Below are 13,124 nucleotides of genomic sequence, written 5' to 3'. Positions count from 1 at the left end.
GGCTAATAAGCATCTTCTACGTTGAAGAATTATTATGTCAGCTGCTCAGTTTTCCTCCTGCCAAAGTGTCCTGAAATAGCAACAAATTAGACCCATCTTTGAAGCTTCAAGTTTCTGCCTGGAATGAAATTAAAAGGGAACAAAGATTCAGACCTAAAGCATCTGTAATCTTGCTAGGAGTCTCTCTCCACTCCTGTTTGACCTAGGCTGTTTATAAAGCCTCAGATGCCATCCTGCCCACAGTTTCTTGGGAGTAACCATCACACGACCCCGTGGGACTTACTTCTAAGCAGGGGGAAGGTCCTGGATTTACAGAAGCCATCCCAGTTTGATCCCGGAATGTCCCACTTTTCCTTAGGACGTCCCTATTTTGACTGGAGAAATGTTGGAGGGTATGGAGTTATCTGAGCTCTGAGCTATCTTGAGGCAGCCTTTCAGCTTCCAGCAGAATATTAAAATACAAACAGGGCTGCCTTCAGATGTCTTCTCAAAGCTCGGTAGTTGTTTATTTCTTTGACATCTGATGGGAGGACAGATGTGGTACTTTGACTTCCCTTCATCTGGACACTATACTTCTGTTAGAGCTGCCATATTTCTAAGAGCCAAAAACATTTGCCGACTTCCACTTTTAACTATGGAGCGCGATGACGGCTCTCATTCCAAAGATCCATGAAGAAGAAGAAGAAAAGGACTTGTCCTGGAAAAAGAGGACATACAGTGGTACCTCAGGTTAAGAACTTAATTCGTTCCGGAGGTCCGTTCTTAACCTGAAACTGTTCTTAACCTGAGGTACCACTTTAGCTAATGGAACCTCCAGCTGCTGCCACTGCGCAATTTCTGTTCTCATCCTGAAGCAACGTTCTTAACCCGAAGTACTATTTCTGGGTTAGCGGAGTCAGTAACCTGAAGAGTCCGTAAACTGAAGCGTCTGTAACCTGAGGTTCCACTGTATATGGCCACCGTGTTGATGCAGCCTAGCATAGCATTAGCTCTTTTTTGCTGCTGCATCATCACACTGTTGATTCATGTTAAGCTGGGGGTCCTGGTGTTGCGCGTGCTCTTCCTACGGGTGGCCTGGCTTCTCCACCCGATCCATCTCCCCGCTGCCCTAGGGGTCGCCACCGGGATTGGGTAGGCAGGCTCCTCAGTGTATAATCCGGGGGGGGGGTGTATAGAAGAGGCCACCGAATGCATTGCCTGGCAACGCGGCTGGGATCTGCCGCATTCCGTCCCGAGGACTCGGCGGGAGAATGTTTCTTTTCTGTCGTTACGTCTAAAGCGGCGCCTGCGGAACGGCGCCTTTTATTTCCATTTCTTCCCTTCCCTCGGAGCGGGAAGGAGGAGGAGAGGAATTCGCTGGGCTTGGAAACTTGCTCCTACCAGCAGACGACGCTCCTTCCTCTCTGCTTTCCGTCCCAGCCGGCGGAAGGCAGCTCGCCTCCCTCTCGCACGGCAGAGCCAGGTAAGCTGCCGGCTGCTGCCCTGGGAACGAGGCTGAGGGGGCAAAGGCGCGCAACGGCAGCTGCGCGCCATGCGCGCCGGCCGCCGCCTCCTTCTCCGCCTCCCCCTCTCAGCCCCCTTGACGAAGCGGGCCTGAGGTGGAGGAAGCGGGGCCGCCGCCGCCGCCGCCACTGCGTCTCGCCGGCTTGGCTGTTTTGGGGAGCGGCGGCTGCTTCTAGGCGAGGCTGCGGCTTCTCTCAGGTACAGGCTCGGCGGCGGGGAGGAAGGCGCCGTGTGGGGCTGCGCGCTGGCGAGAAAAGACGCGGGGAAAGGGGAGGCCAAAACGAGGGGGGAAGAAGAGACCGTGTGGAGATTTCAGGGGAAGGAAAGGAGGCGGCGGGTTGGTTGGTTTATTTGTCCCCCCCTTTTTTTAAGAGGGCGAGCAGCACCCCCAGGCCCAGGCCCCTCTCCTCCCCATGTTCCTTTGCTGGAGAAGCCGCTCGGGGGCTGCAACCCGACGGCCTCCTCTTCGGGAGAGTTGCCAAGGCCACGGGGCTGTCTTGGGCATGTCGGCGCACGCGGCTCCTCTCACAGCCCAGACAGGCTTGGCTGCTGTCGCTGCAGGTGTATATGGGGCTGGAGCTGTCAATAATTGAGGAGCAACCCTCACGACGGCGTCGGGTTTCTCCGCTTCTTGGCGCGGAACGCAGCTACGTGAGCTGGGAGGGAAGGAGTTTGGTTTTTGTAAGCTTGTCCGAAAGCATGCCTTTCGCTTGCGTGCGTTTATGCGCTCCCCCCCCCCCGCCCCTTCCAGAATAGCTGCTTTTGCACAACCTCATTATGCTGCCCATAGGAGCCAACTCCTATGAAATATTGGAGGGGGGCCAAACCACACCCTCCCAAAGTTGATGGGCATTGCAATTCAAATGGTGTGTGGTCGATTATGCTGGGCAGGGTTACCGCCCCTCCCACCCCATACAGTGGTACTTCGGGTTAAGTACTTAATTCCTTCTGGACAGTGGCGTAGCGTGGGTTGTCAGCACCCGGGGCAAGGCAAGTAATTTGCGCCCCCTAACCCGTGGATTTGCACCCCCTAACCCATGGATTTGCGCCCCCTAACCCCCAGATGTTGTGCCCGGTGCGGCCGGCCCCCCCTGCACCCCCATGCTATGCCACTAGTTCTGGAGGTCTGTTCTTAACCTGAAGCGCCACTTAAGCTAATGGGGCCTCCCACTGCCGCTGTTCTTATCCTGAAGCAAAGTTCTTAAACTGTGGTAATATTTATGGGTTAGTGGAGTCTGTAACCTGAAGCGTATTCAACCCGAGGTACCACTGTATTTTCTTCAAGTTGGCACCCCGGATGCTGCATACGAATTAGGCATCAAGTGGACATCATTGCAGTTTTGCAGATAATGAGATATGCAGGCAGGGTGGGGAGGGAGAAGAAGAGCAATAGCAAGCCAGGTCCAAGGGATGAGGCTTAAATTAGAAATATCCATTCGGGTGGCATGAGTTGGCAGTGTGCCTCCTCACGTTTGGAATGCAGACAGTGGTGCTTTAAGAACAAATCCCAAGGCTGTTCTTCTAGAGCCACAGCCAGAGTGGCTAGCTGTCAAGATATCAATGCAGCCACCGTCAGCTATCTTTTGAATGCGGTCATGCCTGCACATGCTTTGATTATGGGAAGGAACAGTCCATATCTAGCTGCAGACAAGGAAAGGCCATCTTGTTTTCCTTTGAGGAGCAGCTGTATTTTACAATTGGCTTCTACTGTGGTCCTTCTGGGTTCTGGTTAGGGTTTTGGGGGAGTGATTTTGTTTAACCGTAAAGAGAGGCTGTGAAGAAGAAAAAGACCAACAAGAGCACAAATTAATTCTCTGGTTTCCCTATCGCCCCCAGCTGCTTTCTCTGCAATGGCATGCCAAGCCCTGAATTGATGCTGCATCTTCCTGTGGCGCAAAGGCATAAGATAAAAGTGAATAATGCAGATTGAACACATGTATGTTAGGGCTGCCGTCTTGTCAAACCATTTTGGCAGGAGGTTCCAGAAGCAATAAAAATAGATGATGGGATATGATGTTCTGTTAAATCCTAAAGAACTGTTTCTGGGATGTTTGAACGGTCACACCTAACAGGAAGACTTGGAAATTTCGAAGAGTTTTACGTGCGATAGCAAGACAAGTGGTAGCTGCGTCTTGAAAATCCTCGAGAATATTTTGGTATGAGGAAATTTGACATTTCTAACCAAAATGTACAGATTAAAAGGATACTCAACAGACAGGTTTATTGAAAAGTGGTGTTTATTTATAATCAGTGGAATATGAAATACCATGATAATTGAACCATATATATTATTTTGATAGGTCCAATATGATGTTGTTGTTGTTTTGTTGTTGTAAATTTAAATCATATCTTCATATGCTGTATATTTTATTATCTAAAAGTAATACTTTTTTATGTTTGCATTTTCACAAAAACAAAAATCGTTTTAAAAAAATGAAAACTGGTAGATTTGAATCGGAAGAGCAAATAAGAATGGTCAGCTAATTAATTTGCCATTAAATTTGTGTTATTGTCAACACTGCTTTGCAAATATGAATGGTCACTATAATGATTTCACTGTTAATATAATTGTCACAGTCTGGTCTTGTATTGCATTTATCCCTTATCGCGTACACATTCCCACTCTCCATCTGCATTCCCACACAACCTTATGTATGTATAGATCGGTCAACTTATGTAAAATTGAATGCATCTGAAGTAGAGACTAGTCCACAGAAGCCTATGCAACAGGCCTTTCAGTAGCTTTTAATGCAACAGGCTTGCATGGCTAACACGCTGGATATATGTTAGCTGATTGACAGTGATTGCCTGCTTATGTGGAAAGTTGATTGCATTAACAAAATATTGATTTTCCTCTAGCAGGCCATAAGCATAGTGTCAGAGTAAGTTATTGGCAGTACAGTTGTACCTTGGAAGTCGAACGCCTTGCGAGTTGAATGTTTTGGCTTCTGAATGCCACCAACCCGGATGTGATTGTTTCGGTTGGCGAACGTTCTTTGGAACCTGAACGTCCATCGCGGCTTCCAGTTGACTGCAGGAGCTTCCGTGTCTTGGTTCCCGAACATTTTGGAAGTCAAACGGACTTCCGGAATGGATTCCGTTCGACTTCCAAGGTCTGACTGTACTGCATAAGAACGTAAAAGCTCTGCTGGATCAGACTAAAGGCCCATCTAGTCCAGCATTCTGTTCTCATGGTGGCTAACCAGTTGCCCTTCGGAAGCCCACAAGCAAAACATGAACCTTAACTGCATTCTGCCAGTGGTGATTTCCAGCAGCTGTCAGCCAGGGGCACACTGCCTCTGATGCTAACTGTAACATAGCTGTTGTCTGTAGTAGTGAAATACATATGTTGAAGTTTATATTTCAGCCATTCTTTGGCAGTTCATGCCACTAGGACTGCAACACTCGGCCTTCTCCTTTTTAAAAAAAACAAACCATAATCCCATTAGAACTACTGTTTTATTAATGTGCATATTTGTGCATAATTAATCAGCAATTAATAAAACCGCATAGCTTATTCCACTATGATTTCTTCAGACAAGTGGCCATTCTGTTTGCCAGCAGCTCCTACAGTTGCTCATTGGGCTGGCTCACTGTAAAACTGTGTTTCCCTTGTTAATGGCAACTTTAGCTGAAGCCTGCTTTCTTAACCTTACTTTTTTGCAAGTGACTTCAGCTGAAATAAATGTAACTCTGAATAAAGATTGTTAGGAGTGCTTGTGTCTGAGAGCTCTCAGGCTAGTTGTTACGAGGGAGAGGACCTTTTCAGTGGTGGCTCCATACCTTTGGATTGAATTGTCAGCTGGGGTTCTTCAGACATAAGGAGAATCCCAAAACTTATATGTTTTTACTACCACTTCTTTGATAAATATTTTTTGTGGTTCCTCCTCCCCTTTATTGCAACTGTCTTTTGTTGTTTTTTATTGTTGTTCGCACTGTATTTTTTTATGGTTCACCATATCAAGAGGGCTTGGACCCTTAATGGCACCTTAGAAGTATTTTAAAAGAAATAAACAAATTAGGAGTATGTTACTTTAAATAGTTTGTATTAATGTTTGGACTGAGAAACAAAATGAGCATATGACTGAGGTACTATGCCCTTCGTTCTGCATCTTTTAACTGATTCCTGCCCTGAAAATAGTGATTCTACTTTTAAAGAGTGTGCACAGCTTTTCCTAATCTCTTGACGTATTGGCAATATTCTGAGCAGATTTAAGAGTAATCCTGTTCCATTTGCTGAAGAAAAACAGGCAGTTGGCAGAAAAGATGGGATGCGATCTGTAATGCTCACAGGTTGATCATGTGTGGATATTGGATTAAGAGGAGGGAGAATGACAATGTATTATCATGCATCTTTTCCTATAAAGCACAAGTATGATTGTATGTGAGAGCTATATAGGCTAATTTCAATTAACTTGTGTTACCAATAAACTATTGACGGATTTTAGATGAATCATTTTGCTTCTTGCATTGTGTAGTCTATATAGACCTTAGAATTTTCTCTCTTAGAAGCTGTGGGTGAAAAGCATTCAAACAAGGACCTACAAAATGCTTGTAGGTTACCCCTAACATTAGCTTTAGGTTTCTAAAATCATATTAGCAAGGAGGTTTTTGTGTGTGGGGGGGGTAATGTCTCTGGTTCACTGCACTGCAGCTGGACTGACTGATTGGCTAAGTACCTTTGCGTGACCTCCATTCTACACCCTCCCTGCTTTCTTCAGATTTGCATCGGATGCCGCTGCTAATTTAGCATTACAGCACCATGTAGAAAGGAATGAGAGGTTGCTTTGCAGAAGTCGCCTGTACTACTTCTGTAACCAAATACTGTGCATGTGAAGTTATCTGGATCTTTAACAAAAGGGGGTAACTAGAATACAGTTTAGTTCAATAGAGGCTTCAGTCAAACATGACGGGCATTAAATATGTAAACAGAATGCCTCTGTCTGGTCAGGAATTGTCTTTCTTGAAATAAAGTGTATCTGCCTGCTATAATGACATTTAAGTCTGCCTTACTGGCCCCCGGATGAGGTTTCACACAGTTTCTCCTCCTTGAGTGCTTTTATTTCAGTACGCCCAGATTGCAAAGTGCTGTGATCACAATGCTGTGTGTCCACAGAGAGACTCTAAAAGCTTCTTTCCTTTTTGTGCAAATTGCCTCATCCAGCCAATGTTGTCAGTTTTGTCAGAAATCCCTTTAACCCGAGTTCTTCACAGGCCAGATCCTTATAGAGAGGAATTGCTGTCAGATTACACAAATGTGCTTGAAGGATAACTTCCCTTTCAAGATGATGATAGTATTATTATTATTATTATTATTATTATTATTATTATTATTATTATTATTAAAAACTATTCAAAGAGGGGAAGCAAGATTAGTGATGTAAATGAACATTGATTTCATATAGCAAATGTGCCATCTCTGTGTACATATGGTTAACTTTCTGCACCATGTTTTAAAGAGGTTTTGGGGCAGGAGTGACAGATAATTTTAAGCTACAAAGGTGAGAAATAAGTTACGGTTTGTTTGCTCATCTTTGAGATGACTTGTTGAACAAATCATGGTAAAAACAAACCATAGTTGAGCATTACATGCAAACAGCCTGTGAGTTGAACTGAAATAAGCATTTGTATTGAATGCTTCTCTTGTTTACTTGCATGTGCCGCTTTGAACAAGCTTTACTGGTTGCTTGTCTCACTGTCACCTTTTTTGTCTGCAGCTTGAAATAAAATACGATTTCATTTGAAAGAAGCATTTCCTGGTCTCTCTCATCAGTGTTGGGACTAAGTGATTTGGCTGTGCCTGAACCCCTGGCGGGCTTTTGCCCATAACAATTTGGTGACCCCAAAGAGACCACACTGCTTGATGTTGCCAAGACCCTGATACTCTTAGACCAGACAAAAGGAGCAACACAGGTGCGTTCACATTCCTGTGGTCTTTTCTTGGGAGTTTGGACCTTTGTATGAACCGCCAAGTTTGTCCCGAAAATTGAGAGACACCTTTCTGGTCTGATTTTGGAAACCTCTAGACCGGTGGGGTCTGTAATCCATGCATGGGTGGTCTAGTAATGTATTTGGTTTAGTTCTGCTTAAATGTCTGTAGCTCAGAGAGTTGGTTTTGAAACAGGTTTGAGATGTGTAAAAATAAATTGGTGATCACAAGTTGAAGTTCCGTAGCCTGTTGAGTAAATTTTATTGGAAAATCCATGGATTGGGTCAGTACTGTGTGTTTTGTTGGTACTTTTAATATGTATTTTTAATATGGCGCTGTGGGTTAAACCACAGAGCCTAGGACTTGCCGATCAGAAGGTCGGTGGTTTGAATCCCCGCGACGGGGTGAGCTCCCGTTATTCGGTCCCTGCTCCTGCCAACCTAGCAATTCGAAAGCACATCAAAGTGCAAGTAGATAAATAGGTACCACTCTGGCGGAAAGGTAAACAGTGTTCCCGTGCGCTGCTCTGGTTCGCCAGAAGCGGCTTAGTCATGCTGGCCACATGACCCGGAAGCTGTATGCCGGCTTCCTTGGCCAATAAAGCGAGATGAGCGCCGCAACCCCAGAGTCGGTCACAACTGGACCTAATGGTCAGGGGTCCCTTTACCTTAGCTTACCATAATATGTATTTATTGTACTGAGGTATACAGATTGTGTTGCCATTGCTCCTGAGTCCCGAGAAGGCAGGGGTAACCTTTGGTTTTGACCTCTTGATCTCTGGGCAAGACAGAGACATTGTTTGTGACTACTGGATGCTAGAAGTTAGTGAATGTTGTGTTAAGAATATTTGTTTCCTTCCTTTTTTAAAAAACTTATATTTGTTTTATTCCCTCCTTGTTTCTCTAGAGAGGGGTTCCCATTGGTCCATGACACTTGAGTTGCAGTGGACAGTTCATAGATTCTTCTGCAGATGTCATGACTTTCAAGTCTGGGATGCCAGACAGATGTTGTAAAAATAATAATAATTAGAAGTCATTGGCTTCTTATATTCTTTTAGAGGCACACTTTTGCCAACATCATATGCAGTAAACGGAAAATCAATATAAGACTTGTTTCTTCTTTTTAGGATAACAAGATGCCAGAGATTACTAACATAGATGTGTCAGGCAGGCAGATTGATAAAAGTGTTTCTAGGCAGCAGTCCGTCCTTTCCCAATCCAACTAGCTAGTGGTGAGGGCTTTGAAATGATGCAGAGCAGCAGGAAGACTATGCACAAAATCCAGTCCTTGCTTGAAGCTTTACTAATAAGCAGAGCAGTCTGTTGTCAGTGAGCTGAGTGATTTCATTGCCTTGGTAGTTTCTGGTAGAAATCTGTGTGATTTCATTGCCTTGGAAGTTTCGGTAGCAAGAGAGTAGAGTTCTCAGATTTTGTCTGTCTGTGGCTTATTCAATTAAAAAGCAATTAATAGCAAGCATTTATTTCAGGAAAACTTAACGATTTGATAAATTGTTTGTTTTTTTTGGAGACTAGGTCAGGAGTGGAGCCATAGTTGTATAATGTTTGTGATGGGAGTAACATTTAAAAACACATGCACACTTCAATGTTGTTTGGCACTGTTGTCATTCAGTCACACTTGGCTTCCCAGAAGACAGTTGATACTGTATGCAGTATTCCTAAGGGCAGTGCTTTCTCTTCCTAAATCACAGGGATTTTCAATCTTTTCCTTTCCTTTTTTTTTTCAAAGTTCCTGAGGACAGAGGCTTAGAAGAGATGCAAACATTAGAAACCTAACCATGCCTTGTCTGTAATGCTTACCATAGAGCATCATTAAATTCATTGATGGCATAAGAAGACATGGTAAGCCATCTACCATGGCGTACCATGGGTGAGCAGTGCGCTAGCGTCCAGGCTGGATTGCTCTTTCTGCACTCCTCCAACACAGCAACAAATAAGCAATTGTAACAACTGTACATTTTCTTTTCATACGCTCCTAACGTTTCCCGAGGGGAATTCGGGACACTCCCCATCCCACTGCTTATCTTCCCACACACACACCCTGCCTCCACCTTATCTTCCTCTCTCCACTGCTGTTTGTGGCCTGTGGTTGCAGGCAAAGACCATGATGCACGGTCAGGGAAAAACCAACGTTGTCCAGGGTTGTAAAGACTGCAGAGAGAATTGGGTGCACTCTTCCCACCTTGGATCAAATCTATGCTTCCAGGTGCCATAAGAAAGCTGCAGAGATAGTGCAGGATAGTGCACACCCCGGAAATGATCTCTTTCAGCTTCTGCCTTCTGGAAGAAGGTACAGGGTTATAAAGACTAGGAGTAGCTGCATGATAAACAGTTTCTATTCAAATGTGATTTTGGTTTTAAACGCAGTGCAAGGTAGTCTCTATGGGAGTATATTGTATTTAATTATGGGGTATCAGAGTTTTTATGGGGCTAACCAGGCTGGTAGCAGGCTTGTTGGTTTCTGAATGTCTGGTGTAGATTTTCAATTTCGTTGTTCTATATGGGACAGTGACAAAAAAGACTATCGTATTGTATGATGCGGTAAAGGTGGAGTTCGTGGTGCAGCAGAAGTGTGTTTTCAGCACGCTTCTGGAAAAGCCAGAGCCTTGGCTAGGGCAGCACCAGCACAGGTGGAGACTGTGGCAGTGGTGGTGTTGGCCAAAATGGGACATCCAGGATTACTTTCAGAAGCTGGGGTTGCTTATGTAAATCTGGGATGTCCCGGTAACATTGGGACAGTTGGGTGGTATGCCTTTTTTTTTTTTAGTATTGTTAAGTCCAGTTTTACAGCGGTACCTCGGTTCTCGAACATAATCCATTCCGGAAGACCGTTCGAGTTCTGAAACATTTGAAAACCAAGGCGCAAAGTATTGTCTGCAAATTCAATTTAGAAAATTGAAAAACACGCAGCGGAAGCTGTTCGACTTCTGAGGCGCATTCAAAAACTTCTGGGTTTTTGGTGTTTGGGTTCCAAAACATTCATCAGTGGAGACGTTCGAGAACCGAGGTACCACTGTAGTAGCTTTTCCCGTGCTTGCAAAGCTGACTAGAGAGAGAGTATTTCTGATCATGTGCAAACATAAAGCTTGAGGGAATTTTGCTAAATAAATATAGTGTTATAACATCTGGACTTGGAGGGTTGTTTGTTCATCACAAAATTAACTAAAGTGTGGGGATACGGACCCTTTTTTTGTGCAGCACCCATATTTGTCTTTAAAACTTCCACAGGCCCTATGTTATGATACCAAAAGGTTTTTTACTTCTACCAAGGCTCCCTTCATTTCCCCCTCCCATTTAGACTTTTAAATTATTCTTTCTTGATTGCTCCTTTAGTTTCTTAGTTTCTGTGATGTCCTGCTTAAAATATGTGATTCACCCCCGCCCCTTTTGACATTTACAAAAAAATAATAATTGAATTTTGTAATAAATGTCTCAAAATAGTGTAGAATCTTTGATGGAAAACTCTTATGGAAGGCAGCCTTGGGTAGTTATGAAATTATTCAAAGCTCCTGTAAGAGTCTGCTCATTATTCTACAATTAATAATATGCACATTGGGCATTTAAAAGGTACAAATTCATTTTATGTAGCACGCCTCATGCTTTTTGCTTGCTTTTCAGGCCACGTGTGAAAAATGCCTGCAGATGCTCCGAGACATGTGGGAGTGTGGCGACAAACCAGAGCTCTTTTATACAAGAACTGCCTAGTTAAATGGAGGACGAAAAAGAGCAGTGTTCAGGTGAGCTGAATAGCAGTATTCTAATGTTTATGGCTGTCTGTGTTTTCTAGATTTATGTGAAAATGTTGCTGAAGGTTTAACGGCATTGCTTTATTTCTTGGGGCTGTGTTTTAAAGAGATCTTTCAGATTTGCCCTTGGGTTCCTTCATCAAAAAACAAAATTGCTTAAATGTGTTGGGCTATCCTAAAGGCAGTGTTTTAATCCTTTGTGCTCCACATTTTCTAAAAAGTGGAGCTTGCAAGTATAAGAAATGTATACAATGATTATCATGATCTCAGTAGGAAAACAGTGTAAACATGTGAATTGCTGTAATCACACCGTCATTTCAGTACTGCCACAATCTCAGGAGAAGCCTTGGTGCTTTTCTACCCATGCTGCAGCTGACTGTGCTTTTTGTTATTATGAATCATCAAGGGCACACTGACTGCGAGACAATATTAGGAGCAATACTGTAGTCCAAGAGCTGTTCTGCAAAGAGCATTTGCCAATGGAATTGCCAGAATGGGGAAGACTCATGCAAAGGACATGGGTGCTGCTAGAGTGGAGTAGACATGCCATATCCTATACCCTTTCGATCTGCAGCATGTGTAGCTGTTGACCGAGCAATTTTGCACCAACCCCAGACCTGGTGTAACAAATTTCCCTCCCGCTGGTTCTCATTTAAGTCTGTTGAGATGCTGTACCCACTAGTCATGATTATCTGCTTCTAAGGATTTTGAATTTATATGAATAATGTTGATTAATTTGATGTACTTCTTTTATACTGAGCAAGTTTGTGCGAAGGGTACAGTCCTGTTTATTATGCATATTTAAGCTTATTGCCTACCATGGGGTTAGGTACAGGAATGCAGCCTTAGGTGGCTACTGTCAGTTACTGTTACCCATTTAACTTATTCATTTCATTTGTGCAGGAAGTCCTACTTCCACTTTTCTTTTTATTTTGGCTAATATTAATGAGCATGATGTATCCAAACAAGAAATATGATGAGGTGCCTGATTCTGATCTTTATTCTGTGGATCACTCCAGCATCTCTGAGTTAATTGTTGGCTACACACCAGCGAATGATGAGACAAGAAAAATCATGCACAAAATGTCTGCAGAATACTTTACAGAAGGTATTGTGAGCTTTCATTCTACTCTACTTCTTTTTTTGTTCCATAAACGTGTTTTGCCTTTTCTCTTTGCATTTACTTGGCAGATGCAGTTATCAGAATGATTGATCGAGTACGTTTTCTGCATGGAAGAGTGTTTCTCCTGTGAAAACACTACATTCTCAAAGCCTTTGACTTCACATTTTAGTCATACTATAATCCTACACGACTACTGAATCCCTCTTGCATCCAGCTCAGCGACATATAAGGGCTCAGACAGACGTATTTAAGGAGGAAGGTTTCTTTTCTCTCTCACTAGAATCTTATCTCCCAATGTGCTGTTCTCCATTGTTTCCCACTATTCAACTTGTCATTGATGTTAGAAGACTGTCTCAGAGGCCCTGAAGAATACAGCTTCCTACTATACAGTGTTCTCATTGCTGCGTACTAAGGGAGTTTTCACTGATATTCCTGTGCCACTGCCTGAATCACATTAACAAGCCACATAGCAGTTACACCTTCCAGAAACAAAGAAAACAAGTTCAAGATTTGTCTTTCTCCTATTGGAACAATTGGGTGAATATCCCTCCAGGGACACTGGCATCCTGAGTCTTAAGTGACCTGCCCCCATGCCTTATGTTACTTGAGAGCAAAAGATCTGGGCTCTGCCATTATATTTCCAGTTGCTTGAGTAGAAAACACTTGCACTTCAATCACGAGGGGCTCGGAGCCCTAGTCTATAGAATCAGACCACGGAAAAAGTACTTTTCTATTTTCGAAGCATACAATTGCTAGGCTCATGTATAGGACATGATATTCATATGAGTTTACAATTTTCACTTTGC

The 13,124-nt window shown here is 43.7% G+C and overlaps 1 protein-coding gene across 10 annotated transcripts in view; it reads left to right on the top strand.

The window, feature by feature from the left end:
* The first annotated feature begins 1,040 nt into the window (after positions 1 to 1,040).
* Positions 1,041 to 13,124, top strand: part of LOC310839091 (cholesterol transporter ABCA5-like) — a 54,196-nt gene continuing 42,112 nt past the window's right edge. For 2 of the 10 annotated variants that reach the window (XM_083727372.1, XM_083727369.1), the window contains exons 1-4: positions 1,455 to 1,701; positions 7,221 to 7,416; positions 11,068 to 11,186; positions 12,099 to 12,303. Coding sequence is in view for 6 of the 10 variants with exons in the window: in XM_083727369.1 (XP_083583495.1) it covers positions 11,082 to 11,186; positions 12,099 to 12,303 (310 nt within the window). In the remaining 4 variants the exon portion in view is untranslated. Of the gene's footprint in view, positions 1,702 to 7,220; positions 7,417 to 9,740; positions 10,457 to 11,067; positions 11,187 to 12,098; positions 12,304 to 13,124 lie in introns of those variants that run through there. The other 8 variants (XM_083727368.1, XM_083727367.1, XM_083727373.1 and 5 more) reach the window with 8 other exon arrangements.

Source organism: Podarcis gaigeae, assembly GCF_964106915.1.
Source record: "Podarcis gaigeae genome assembly, chromosome: 2".
NCBI classification, from domain to species: domain Eukaryota; kingdom Metazoa; phylum Chordata; class Lepidosauria; order Squamata; family Lacertidae; genus Podarcis; species Podarcis gaigeae.
Note: the sequence above shows the minus strand (reverse complement) of the source record. Positions and strands in the feature narration are given on the sequence as shown.